The 13,889-nt window shown below is 35.8% G+C and overlaps 2 protein-coding genes and 1 pseudogene across 2 annotated transcripts; 1 reads left to right on the top strand and 2 right to left on the bottom strand.

The window, feature by feature from the left end:
* Positions 1–171: 171 nt before the first annotated feature.
* LOC121766698 lies at positions 172–1,300 on the bottom strand (annotated as a pseudogene).
* A 613-nt stretch (positions 1,301–1,913) lies between these two features.
* Positions 1,914–7,115, top strand: LOC121769335 (protein POLLEN DEFECTIVE IN GUIDANCE 1-like). Its single transcript, XM_042166112.1, has 11 exons — positions 1,914–2,534; positions 3,312–3,463; positions 4,058–4,161; positions 4,330–4,418; positions 4,596–4,669; positions 5,192–5,342; positions 5,442–5,609; positions 6,033–6,130; positions 6,254–6,376; positions 6,447–6,515; positions 6,659–7,115. The coding sequence occupies exons 1-11, from the start codon at positions 1,970–1,972 to the stop codon at positions 6,857–6,859; spliced, it is 1,794 nt and encodes a 597-aa protein (XP_042022046.1). The 5' UTR covers positions 1,914–1,969; the 3' UTR covers positions 6,860–7,115.
* A 2,204-nt stretch (positions 7,116–9,319) lies between these two features.
* LOC121767624 (protein RGF1 INDUCIBLE TRANSCRIPTION FACTOR 1-like) lies at positions 9,320–11,261 on the bottom strand. The gene is made up of 4 exons (XM_042163950.1): positions 10,987–11,261; positions 10,484–10,777; positions 9,791–9,949; positions 9,320–9,709 (listed from the first exon to the last, which is right to left on the bottom strand). The coding sequence occupies exons 1-4, from the start codon at positions 10,987–10,989 to the stop codon at positions 9,482–9,484; spliced, it is 684 nt and encodes a 227-aa protein (XP_042019884.1). The 5' UTR covers positions 10,990–11,261; the 3' UTR covers positions 9,320–9,481.
* Between the last annotated feature and the right edge of the window lie 2,628 nt (positions 11,262–13,889).

The raw sequence follows: 13,889 nt of genomic DNA, 5'->3' as shown, positions 1-13,889 counted from the left end.
AAGCAATGTGCAAAGACCTTGAATTATGCAAATGACATATTCACTCTTATTATATTGCTTTCAACTTTTTTCTCTAAAAATTCATAAATTGAATTTAGACTCATGAATGACCTCCGATGGACTTTAATTTCCACACCCATTATATTTGAAGAATAGGCATCATGGACTTCCTCAAGGCTCAAGCCAAAGTTGGTGGTTCTGCAATGGCTCATTACTATTACTATCAAGGCATGATCCATAATTCATTACTACTATATTAAATGGATTCAGAGTGTGAAAATCCCATTGATTGTATATTTCCTTCTTCCCCCAACATGCGTTGCTACTATTAATGGAAGCTTCCAGAAGCTCCTCCCACCCTGCGCCAATCTCCTGATCATCCTCCCACTTTATCAATGGCTCCATCTCTTCATCGTCGCCGCCGCCTGACGACGGATCCGTCAACTGCCACATCCCATCGAGTAAATCCTCGAGAGCGCGGATCTGGATAGCCGGAATCCGATCAATGTAAGGATACTCATACGATCCACAGTATCCCATCCCCTTGCACCAATCATGAAATCTCGAGAGCTCCTCCGCCTGCACGGCCGCCTTCCTGTAGATTCCGAGCGCCGCCACGCAGCTCCGGTAGGGCATCCGGATCAGATTCTCCAAAACCTTATCCATCTCCGCCGCGTACCAGCAGATACTATCGCGGATCACGTGCTTCATCGCCGACCGCACCAGGAAGCTTCTCGTAGCCGCACCAACCGGCCAGCAGCCTATGGCGCGATCGATCAGACTCTGAACCTGAGGCATAACTTCAATCGTTCTCGTCAATTTATCCGCATCGTCTCCATTGGTAGAAATGAATGCGTGTGCGTCTAGTGCTTCGTCGAGTAGCCTAGCGTAGGATTTAACAAAGGAGGTGTAATCGTCGGAGGCGGAGGAGGTGCGGTCACGGAAAGTGCAAGGGTAGAGGGAGAGGCCTCCGGTGGTGCGGGACTGGAGGAGTTCAGCCTTGAGGGGGCGGTCGTCGGGGAGGGAGAGGAGGAGGCGGTGGAGGAGGACGAGGCATTTGAGGGCTACGCGCCACGAGCGAAGGTGAGGGCGAAGGCGGAGTAATTTAGCGGCGAAATGTTGAAGAGGTTTAGGAGGTCGTGGACGTACCTCTCTGGCAAGGCGAAGTCGTCGTGTGCGGTTGCTTTGGTGATTATGAGGTACAGGTCGCATATAAGCCGCCGATGGTCGCTATCTTGGCGTAGCTCAAGCACGTGCGTTCTCGCACGCAGGTGAAGACTTGATGGATTCGCTTCTGCATTTTATTTTAAAGAATATGCATGGATACTTATAGATGTAGTGGAGTTGTGATTCTTGTTTGTGATATGTTGACAATTGGACCTTTGTATGCAACGTTAGCTACTTACTAGCCGACATGCCACTTGGAATTATTCATCTTTAATTCATGCTTTCTATTTTAACATAGATTATAGTATCATGTTTAGCTACGATCTCTTTTTACTATTTCACGTATATACATTAAATTATATGCAGACTTCCATTAACAAATTACTATAGGAAACCTTCGGTCTAATGAGGTGGGATCCATTCTCCGCTAACAATACTTTCTCTTACTTTACCAATTTTACATTAAAACTCGTGCCGAACTTAAAGTACATATTCTTTAGAGACGGAGGGAATAATGAGTAGTGACAATTGAATGATACTATAACATATTAATCCTCACAAAAAGAGTGGGTTAATTATTGACTATTGTTTAAAAGAATAAAATTAGAAATGTAGATAGTGTGTTGAAGCCAAGCCCAGCCCAAACCGGATGAAATGGGCCCAGATAAAAATGGAGTCCAGAACGATTTAGAGACACGAAACTTGGAGAAACGTGGCGTGATGTTATTGGCCCAGACAGCCTAACTGCGTAATAGCGTCAGGTAAATTCTTGGCACTCACAAACCACCAGTGGTCGTCGTCTATGGCGTTGAGATCCGGCGACCGCAAGCTGTCCTTCGACATTCTAGCCGATTCCGAATACGAATACCTCACATCCGCCTTCGCCGAACCCGACGCCGCAATTTCCCGCTCCCATTCCGATCCGGCGCATCTCCAGAATGGCGCCTCTGCGTCCTCCCCTCCTCGAAAGAGAAAGAAGAGGAAAAGCAGGAAGGGAAAATCGTCTTTCAATTCCGAGATCCCCACGGCGGATACCCCCTTGATCAACGGAGATTTGAATTACAGCTGTACGCTGAGCACAGTCACGGAGGCTGCTTCCGTGGTGCCGGATTTAGATTGCGAGGTGACGCTTTCATCGGTTTACGGGGCACTGCGGCAGAGGAATGTGGGGAATGGGGGATGTTCGGAAGTGAACAGTGATGATAGTGGAAGCAGTAAGAAAGATGATTCTGCCAAGGAAGAAGTCGCCGAGAATTGGAATGCCGGAGGTAAGGAAACCGCTCAGCAGGGGCCGGAAATGAACGGGAGGAAATTGGAGAAAGATGGAACTTTGGATTGGAAGGAATGGATGGCCGAAGACGCCAATTGTAAGTTCTTTCAATCAATCAATCAATCAGATTTGCTGATTTTAGGGGTTTTCTTTTTTATCTGTTTTATAATTGGGAGGCAAACTCTAAGAAATTTGATTGGAAGTCTGAATATTGTTGATTTTGGGAATCAGGATCCAGTCCTTTGGCATGTATTACTTGAAGGCATGTTCGGTTTGCAAGATTATATTTCATAATTAAATATTTATTATGTTTGATTCATGAGATTGAATCTCACAACTTAATATTCGGATTGCAAGATTATATCTCTTGATTAAGTATCTATTATGTTTGATTCATGAGATTAAATGATAATGAGTTACAGCGACACCGTCCAACTAAAATAATCTCATAACTTAATCCTAAATGTATAATCACTTGATAATGAGTCATAGCAACCGAACGATACCTCTGGGTCTGCGTTTAGATAGACGATCAGATAATCAAGTGAAGGAATTTCAGAAAAAGTAGATTGATTCTAGTAGAAGAAGGTTCGATTAAGGTGACACTGACAATGCCATTATGTGAATTGCATGATGTTATTGTATCTTAGCTGCTTTAAAAGTGTCGTGATGTTAATATTTTGAGGCTTTAAAGATGATTAGTTTCTGGTATTTTTCTTTGTGCTGACTTGATCTATTTTCCTAGTCTGCCTCGGCTAGAATGTTTGAACCTTATGTTGATTAGGTTCCTGCTTCTAATGAATATTTGACCGTGTGGCACCCATCCTTTTTTTTCTTCCTGCTCTCTTATTCTTGGTGTTATGATTTACTGTAGATATATTGCCAATGGATAAGTCGCCAGTGAAATATTTCTTGGAAGAAGTGCATGCTGGATATTCCTTGAGGAGCACTACAACCCTTGGGAATGATAAAGAACGGGAACGGGTATATGATACCATATTTCGCCTGCCATGGCGCTGTGAACTGGTAAAAGTCATGCTCTTTTCTAGTTGGTCTTCTGTCTTAGTGCAACTTATCCTTTAAGCAGTCGTTTACTTTTGAGGGTTTATAGTTTGATGAACACTGGATGGATTGTCTAATGGATCAAAATTTGAAAATGATAAAGTTAGCGAATCTGACCTATGTTTACTTTGATGCTTTTAGAAGAAAGACAGGGATTAAATTGTCCCCCACCTCTTGAGGTGGTTTGATATTGCTCACTTAATTTGTCAAAACTAAAACGAAGATTGAAGGGCATTGGGTAATGTTGGATAATTTCTTTAATTCACCTCTATTGTCAGAAGTAAACCTTACCGAATTGTTTTGACCTTGTAGGTTTCTTCTCTTTCTTGTTTGTTTGGACTCTGGATGTGTTCATTAATTCTTTGAATATGTTATTTATGTTGCTTCGTTGACAGTTGCTACCATTAGATTTAGTTTATGAGATGTAATCAAAACTCATTTAATAACAAAAAAATCATCTTGTTTTAATGGTTACAACTGTCAACGCAAATCACTCTGTTGAGAACTTTAGTACCTTCTCTAGGGTTTTCTATTAAAAAATTGACTTGATGTTTGCAGCTTATCAACATTGGGTTCTTTGTCTGCTTTGATTCATTCCTATCGCTCTTAACCATTATGCCAACACGGATTGTCATGGTATTTTGGAAGCTTCTTAGAACCAGGTCAGTTTCATATCTCTCTGAAAAGTGTCTGTTGATAATGTAGATTGTTCACATTAGGGATCTTTGCATGAGCTATTGGAATAACAAGTTAAATTGTTTTATTTGATAAGGAATAGCAAGAAAAATTGTACTCCATGTTACAGAGTAATTTAACCATGCCTGTGGCAGGCAGTTCAAGAGGCTTTCCTCACCGGAGCTGTCTGATTTTGGCTGTTTTATTGCCCTGATTATTGGAGTCACTCTATTACAACAAGCAGGTTTTGTAATTTTTTTGTCAAATTCTTCATCTATTTGGTCTGTGTATTTTTTATTTGCCAATATCTGGGCAGAGTTTATTTCTTTAAGATGGTGGTTGACCTATTCTGAAGGCCCTAAATAACTTAATCATAATTTTTCTTTTTGCTACTTGTTCTAAATGTTCCTTCCTGGATCAGATATCAGCTTAATTTATCACATGATCCGTGGCCAAGGCATTATTAAACTATATGTGGTCTACAACGTTTTGGAGGTAAGATTGCTACAATAAAATCGATGCTATTATATATTTACGTTGAGTTGTCTGTTGACTGAATTCATTGGAGGCTTTAAATTTTGATAAAATGTTTCGTTGTGTGTTGTCTTGTCTGTCAGTAATTTTGTAGTTGACCTATAAGAGTGTATTTAAATTTTTGTCCACTATTTTCTGTTCCAACAATCAGTAGAAAAATCTCTCTGAAGAAAAATCTCAGTCAATCAAACCCTTACGGCCCTGACTATAGATTCTGAACTATAAACAAAACAGAAACAAGAAACAGATAAGTGCTGAAAATGCCAGACTGTTTCTAATTCTGCTTTGTCATAACGGCTAGTAATTAGTTTCTTTTTTTGAAGCTTAACATAATATGCCTTTTGTAACTTCTTTGATTAACTATTACATTTAGAATCTAACAACCAATTTCTGCCCTATTATTCTTTTATCTACAATTTGCTTGACATTATTTGGTAAGATTGAGATTTGGAAGAAAAACAATATTTGTTTCTTTGATGCCAGGTATTTGATAAACTATGCCAAAGTTTTGGGGGTGATGTAATGCAAGCTCTATTTAATTCAGCGGATGGACTTGCCAACTGCTCACCAGAAAACATGCAATTTTGGATGTGGAGATTTGTTTCAGATGAAGCCCTAGCAGTTGCTGCTTCTGATATCCTTCTCATCACAATTCATACATGCATAGTATATAAGAGCTTTGCCTTTTCTCTTGTTAATTTAGCCTTAATGTAGGTCCTTAACTATATCATACTTATTCATTCATTTATTTTACTAGCTCAGGCAATCACTCTGTCAACCTGTATTGTTGCTCACAACAATGCACTGTTTGCTATGCTTGTCTCTAATAATTTTGCTGAGATTAAAAGCAATGTGTTTAAACGTTACAGCAAGGACAATGTTCAGAGCTTGGTTTACTTTGGTAAGAAACTTACATCCATGCAAATTTTTGCTAATGTTAAACTAGTATCACCTGATTTTTATCAGCCATACATCTTATGCATATCATTTCCATCTGGTTCATCATATACTTTCATATGTATTTTTTGTTGTTCTAGTGTTATCATTGCTGCAGGGCTGGCTGGTTTACTACTAGAACATAGATTAATATGTTTAGGTTGCAAAAGGCATTCAATTCTATTAACATTGCCATCCCGAACCTTTGGTTCATATTCCTCTTGCAACTATTGTAAGGCATTTCTGTGAGTCTGGCAGAGCAGCAACTATTATAAGGCATTTCTCACCAACTCATGGTGGACAGACAATTTTTCCTCTGCAGTATTTAATTACTGGCGAATAAATTTGTGCCTAACACATGACTTTTCTGTTCAATTCTTATGACCAGATTCAGTTGAAAGGTTCCATATCACAGCATTTATACTGTTTGTTTTAGCTCAAAATATACTAGAAGCCGAGGGTCCTTGGTTTGAAAGCTTCCTTTCTGTAAGTTAGTGGATCACTTTTTAGAAATCTGAATTTATTCTGAAGTAGATTTAATGAATATTTGGGCGATCAGGATTACTATATTTGACAATATTCTCAACATTTTATTTGTAAACTATGCAGAATGCTCTGGTTGTTTACATATGCGAAGTCATGATTGATATAATAAAACACTCATTCATTTCTAAATTCAATGGCCTAAAGCCCACAGCATTCTCTGAATTTCTAGAAGATCTCTGCAAGCAGGTAACTTTTTCTATCAATCGGAGCATTTTATGCATTTCAACGACTTTGTGATTTATCTTCTTCTCTGCAGACGTTAAATATGCAAACGGAGAACAGCAATAAGAACCTTACATTCGTTCCTCTGGCACCAGCGTGTGTGGTATGCATTACTTGTTCCAATGTGCTTCTCCTGGCTACACCTTTAGAACCTTAATATCTTTTCTAGGAATGCTTTCTAAGAAGGTTAATTTCTTATTTCCACGTTCTTGAAGATGAGTTGATTGACATTTGTGGTTCGTTTAGGTGATCCGCGTTCTACGACCTGTATATGCTGCCCATCTCCCCTATAACCCACTTCCATGGAGATTATTTTGGATGTTGGTGTTGTCTGGCATGACATTTGTGATGCTTGCTAGTCTTAAGATGATGATCGGGATGGGGCTCCGGAAACATGCTACGTGGTATGTGAAAAGGTGCCAGAGCAGGAAGCTTCACTCTGACTGACTGAAGCTTCTATAGATGATGGATACTCGAGGTGATCCTCGGTTGAGCAGAAGCACACACGCTTCATTTCACGGTACATGGATAGCAGCATATCCTACCAATTTTGATAACATGATTTTAGGTAGGTAAATAGCAATGAAACTGATGAGCCGTTTATTAATGAAGAGGTTGTACGGTTATCAACTTGTGTTTCTGTCCTCTCAAAGTAAGACACACATCTGCTATATAAGTATATCATACATTTTTTTGAACTGCATCACATTTTGTGGACTTCACATTGCTTGTGGAATACACACCACCACAGCATATTTTGCTTATGTGTGTGTGTGTGTGTGTGTGGAAGCTCATCAGTCATTCTTCATGTCATACATATGGAACATAAATTAAAATTTTAATACTGTAAGACACGAAATTTTAAATAAGTATATTCTTTACCCACGTGTATTTGAAGAAAACCTCAAAACCTAATCGGTAATAGGACAAATCAAATGATCGGACTTATCTTAACCATTAGTGATATCATCAATTCTATCTTTAACTTTCAAAAAATATTATTTCTACTCCAACCATCAATTAGTTTCTCAATTACTGATATTTTAACCTTGAAAATATAGTATCAATTTTATTTAAATTTTTATAGTTTGTATCAACTTCATTATAAGATCGTTCCTAAAAATACTTTGATACAAAGAGTAAGAGAATAAGTCAAGACGAGAAAAGTGAGTAGAATGAAAAATAGAATTAAAAAAAGTCGGAAAAGTATTAATAAAGAATGGAAAATCCTAGTCATGAGTGTGAATGAAATATCTGAATTGATTGCATGGGCATACCATTTTTTAACTACTATTTCTATTGAAACACACCTATTTTTGTCTGCCATAACGTGTGAGCATCATAATATAGGATGGGATTTTAAAGAATATTAGGCGACAATTTGGACAAATAATTGTACTCCGACAAAGATCTTTGTTTCTCACGCCCTAACTAAATTCTGCCATTTGCTACGATACCGACATATTACCATATTTTAATTATTTACTTCTCTGTGATTCTTTTCATTTTTATATATTTTAGACATTTTTTTCATCCAAAAGGTTTTTAACATACAGCCATTTCTAAAAGGAAATTGGCTGAATCGAGTACAAAAAAATGTTAACGTTCTATATGAATAAAAATGTTTACAACAAATTAATATGCTCTTCTACTCAACGCAATATAAAAAATTATTTCCACATCAATACTTCCAACTGATATTTTGAAATTAATATCTCAGATGTTGGTTTCTGCAATATGGAGTACTATAATTTTAGTTGCCAAGAGTAATATGATGCACGTGCATCTTATAGTGGTCCTATTTTTTTTCTAAAGAAAAGAGACCATGAGCATATAATTAAGGAGTAATAGGTTTAGGACCTTTTCGCAACAAAGATATTGTTAATCACCATTTCAAAACATAAATTAATATACTTAATTTAGGGATTGATGAAGATTCATTTTGTCATTGTAAAAGCTCAAAACATGCATATTTTGTTTTATTTCAGATTTTCTCTCTTTTTGGAAAGTAGTACTAGTAATATATCCGATGATATTTTGATTCGGTATAGGTTCTCTCGTGCTTTCAAATTATCGATTTCATTATAATTTCCCAATTGAAGATATTCCGGAGCCATTTTTCTCTGATTTTCTTTCGAACCCAAATAAACGCTCTTTTTTTTTCAAAATCTTTCGTTTACGTAATTAATATCCTAACGAACGCAAATATTATGATATTTAGTTTACCCTTAATTAATTAAATTCTATTTTCTATTGTTTATGAAGATGGGTTGTTTTCAAATTTATGAGTCTTGTAAGATTATGCTTAGAAGATGTTATCTAATGGTTGATTCCATTTTTATTTTATAAATAATAAAAGTTACTCCTCAAATTATGAAAAATGAAATTGAAAAGTAAAAATTGCATGAACTCATTAAAATTATAAACCAAGGTAACTTCTTTTACATGTGATCGAATCCACGCCATCTATTGCTAGTAGTATCAAGATTACTCTAAATCACGATGTTTATTGTTAAAATAAAATTAATATTATAAAATTACGATTAGATTAGTTTCATCGAATTAAAATCATGTTAATCAAAGATGTTCAGTAATTGTCAAATAAAAGAAATCATACTATAATATAGTAAAAGATAAATCCATTTTATAGTTATAATTATGTTCTACATATCAAGGATTGCTCTACTTTTATTGTATAAATAAATAGGTAGAGGATAGTAGAAGTTATCACACAAGCTTCATGAAGGAGTAAAATAAAGTCCAATTGCCACCATTCTTGATGCTGTACAACACTAGGATAGGTGGGACTCACGCTACATCAACTCTATGGCCCCTTATTTTTCATTCTTTTTCATAGCATATATATGTAAAAACAAAAAGAAATGAACACAATTTTGCAAGAGAGAATGTTAAAGTGAGATGAATGAAGATTCGAATCTAAACTCATATTTCAACATTGTATTTGCAAGTTTATTAGTATTTGTAATTACAAACATGCTATACCATATGAATAAAGATTCAAATCTTGATCCCTCTCACAAGATAGTCCAACACACTCAACCAAAAAATTCAAGACAAGGGAGACCTCTTTGGAAAACTCTTTCTCTTGTGCAGCATCCTCTTCGGCCTCAGTAACCACGCTTGAATGACTTCACACGACTCCGTTAATGAAGTGTATCCGTTTTCATATGAATTTTCTTCTGTTTCCAAACTCGGAATTTGCCCATCGCTCCACCCACTCGTAGCACCTATAATGTTGCTTCCGTTTAATGTCCTTTCTTCATCGTCGACAGAAACCTACATTACACAACCTATCAATATGTGTGTATGTGCACGCGCGCAAATAAATCAATGAGAGAGAGAGAGAGAGGAAGAGACTTTGCAAGCAATGGAACAGAAGCGATTAGGCAAGTCTTGAATGTGCCTGCCACAAGCTTCACAGCAAGTGCCACCACCTTTTGTCTTTGAACTTTTTGCATCTTTTTGCTGAGTCCTTGGATTCAAATGTACTGCTTTTTCTCCATTTATTTTGTATGCCTGCAAACATACCCTATTTTAATCAATACAACCCCTAATTTTCCACCCCTTTTCTAGTTCAATCTATTTTCAAAATCATATAAATACATCTTTAAACAAAAGTGGCATCGGTTGTATTGCATGTCATTAATGTTATGCACATCCCATGATGTTCATATGAAAATGAATATCTTTGTAGAATTTAACTTTACTACCTATAAGCAAACTTAGCTAATAAGTGGAGTATATATGATTTGTTCAATATTACACATATATGGAAAAATGTTAATGCAAGTGCAAAATCAATAATATCCCTCATAATAAGGAGAACAATTACTCTACAATAGGCAAAAGATTATGAATTATTTGTAAAGTAAAATTCAGAAGAATAAAATACATCAAATTCGAGACAGTTACTATTGAGATATTGACGAATTATATAGCCATGGAAATGAAAAGGCAATTTCATTTCATTTGAATCGAATTCATATCGAGATCCAATAATTCGCAGTGAATCAATAAAAAACTTAATTAAATCAAGGAAAAAAGACTAACTTGTATGAGAGAGCAGTCAAGATAGGGCTGAATATCGTGGAGGCGAACTACGTCGCGGTAGACGTATTTACAGATTTGCAGGAGGCGGTGGAAGCAGCGGTGGTGCTGCGGCGGCGATAAAGTCACGCAATGCTTGCATAAGCACAGATTGCAATCTATACAAAACAAATTCTTCTCATTCTTTCTAAACTCTTCGTGATCGACGCACGTACCGAAGAATTTGCTCCTCAGCAGACCGCTGATCCACTCCTCCGCCGCCGATTTTCTCTTCCTCGACCGGATTTTGCATCCAACCTAATCATCAAAACACGTTAGATTATTTTACCGAAATTCAATCACTTTTCACCAACTACAAAGTGATCGAATTTCAAAAGCTATGCACAATTTTCTCGATCAACTTTACCAATATCTCACTCCTCTAAGATCCGGATCCGATCGTTTTAGAGCGAGAAACAGCTGCTAATTAAAATACCAAATTCACACTAAATTTGAATACAGTTTACCATTTTCTGAATATTGTGAAGTGAATTTCTCTGGATGGAACTTGAAGAAAGCGTGTTGATGTTTTGTTTTGCAGAAAACGGAGGGAAGTGTGAAGAATCAGTAGATTGGAGAAGATAGTGGAGAGTCGAAAGAGATGGAGGAGGAATTGCAGCGAGATAGATATTAAGATATATAAAGGTGTAAAGTGCGGAAGTAAATCAAATGATATTTAGAGAGAGAAATAGACATCAAATGATCTAAAGAGAGAGAGAGTAAAAATGTGATTAAATCGTGTATAAATATTTTTTCTATGATTAGTGATTATTGAAAGGCAAACACAGAAAAGCTACTATAAATTGAGGAATATATGTTCACATTAATTATTATTCACACACAATTATGGATTTCGCGACCTGCTATTGGCGGGAAGAGAGGCCACGGTGTCCGTTGGATTTCTTAGTGGGTCCCACTCGATCGAGACTTTTCCACGCACCATTGGTTGACAGGTGGCACACCGCGTGCCGCCGATGGTCGTCCCGCCAATCTCGGCCGTTGCCTGTGGAGGCGCCGCTTGCTTTTCGTTAAGAGCTTTATTGCTAAATTTACTCCTTTTATCAAACTTTTTGTTGGTTGTATATAGGGAAATTGAGACATAGAACTTGTTCAACAAATAAATGACTATGACATAATTCATAAATCGAAGACTTCTCCTCGTATTAATGTCAATTGCAGATGAAAAGGTTAGAAAAGGCGTGGATGTATTTTGGATTTGTAACCAAATTGAGTTCCAAGTCAGAAATGGTGTTTGCATTTATGACTTTTTTCTGAGGCCAACTAATTTTATTGTGTCTTTTTAGATAGATGAAAGAGTGTGTTGGTCTTCAAAATCTAGTAAAATTTATTGATCATAATATTGTTTGTTAGTTATGTGTAAAATGATTTTTTCACGTTACATGAGTATATGAGTGGACATCTGTACTAGTAATAATTTTATTGAGATTTCTAATAGTATAAACATTAATTCCAACCCATACAAATATCAAGTTGTTTCAATTACCGAATAATTGTTCAATAGTGTTCGTGATCTGATTGATCGCTTAAATTAATCATCACATCACAATAAAGGAAACTAAATATATTGAATTCGATAAACAAGATGCGAAATAGGTATTGAAATTTGACGTTTCAATCTCAAGTACCTAATAGAACTCCATTTACCATGCCTCTCATTTAAAGTTTAAACAAGTTTTATTATCCATGGGAGAGATGGATTTAGAAAACGAAATGTATGGATTGTCAGTGAAAAAGGTCGTCATCGGCGTCAAAAGATAGAAGCAGTGCAACAGGCGTTGACACATGAAGAACAGAAAGTAAACGGAAAAGTTGCCACACAGCGAGGTTGGTGACATCTCCAAAGACTGAGTCAAGCTGGATCTGTCATTGGACATTATAGATTAAACTTTTAAAAATTTCCTACAATGCATTTCTTTGAATGGTTTTTAGAAGAAGCACAGGTTTTTTTATACAAACTTGAATAGCAATCCAAATATGGATTCATTTATGCTTTAAACTGCGGATTATTTGACTTTGCTTTATCATTAAACATAGTAATTATTATTGATATTTCATTAGAAATTTCTTGAATTTACATGTTATCCTTAAACAGCGCATTAATAATTAGTTGAAGATAAAGTGATGATTTAAGAACCACATAAGTTTGCTTTTAGTTTTAGCAACAAAAATGTGCATATATATATATATATAAATAATATTATAACGATGCTGGTAGTGCTACTACTTAGCAGAGCAGTTGATAAAGTGAGGCTTAAAATTGAAATGGAGAGCAGGGTAATGATTATAAATTCCAGCTAAAGAGGATCTTTGAAACAATCATTTTTCCACAATTATACACAGTTACGATGACTAACTTTATTCATAGAACTATAGTAATAAAATCTTTTAATTAATGTCTATTGAACATTATATGAGATGTGCGCAATGGAAAATTATTTCTATGGCCAATAAAATAAGTGAGTTCATTAATTTTTTAATAGTATCCGTAATGATTATTTACTGCATAATTAATTCTGCAAACAAAGTTAAACTGTAAAACAAAATACCGCCTCAAATAAAATTATAGTATACCCTTATCAAATATATTTTATCATTAAAAATGTGGTTTATTATAAGATTATGTACCAAAATATGAAATTAATTTTACACTGAGACTCTTAGTAATGCAATTCTAATTATAAATTAAATCCTATTATAAATGAAAATTTTAACCATGACTTAATAACTAATATTTTTACATTATTCGATCATAATTAACTCTAACTGTAAATAAATGTGATATTTCTCACTAATTTTAAAATTAGTCTAAAATATAATAAACTTTACATTTTGTTTGTTATTTCACAACCCACCCCCAAATAAGATATCTTTGGCAAAAAATTTATTATATGTGAGCAACCGTGTAATGATTTGATATATTAGCTTATATTTTAAGTTCGTGACAAGTACGATAAAAAGTTGCGTAGAAAATCACGTTGATTTAGTAGTGCCAAGTAGGATAAAGAATGCATTGGTCGAATATTGTGATTGACCTGTCATGGAAATAATAAATAAAATGTAAAACTTAGCAGGCCAATTTATGGAGTTTGCAGTAAATACCAAAATTTGACGAAAGATTGACAAAAAATTTGTGTGTGAGTTTTGTTTGCTGTCAATCACTATAAACTTACCAGGCCAATTTATGGAGTATCTATTGGGCTAATCTGTTAAGCCGCCTAAACCAAACCGGCCCAAACTCTAGGCTCTAATATATGAGGAGAGTAGGAGACTACAAAATTTCCAAAGACACCACACAGTTGTTTAGTTCATTTTTCAAATATTAATAACATTGATAAACCAAGGCTACAAT

The sequence above is a fragment of the Salvia splendens genome, chromosome 15 (assembly GCF_004379255.2).
Source record: "Salvia splendens isolate huo1 chromosome 15, SspV2, whole genome shotgun sequence".
Taxonomy (NCBI): domain Eukaryota; kingdom Viridiplantae; phylum Streptophyta; class Magnoliopsida; order Lamiales; family Lamiaceae; genus Salvia; species Salvia splendens.
The sequence above is the reverse complement of the archived record's forward strand: the minus strand, read 5'-3'. Positions and strand labels throughout refer to the sequence as shown.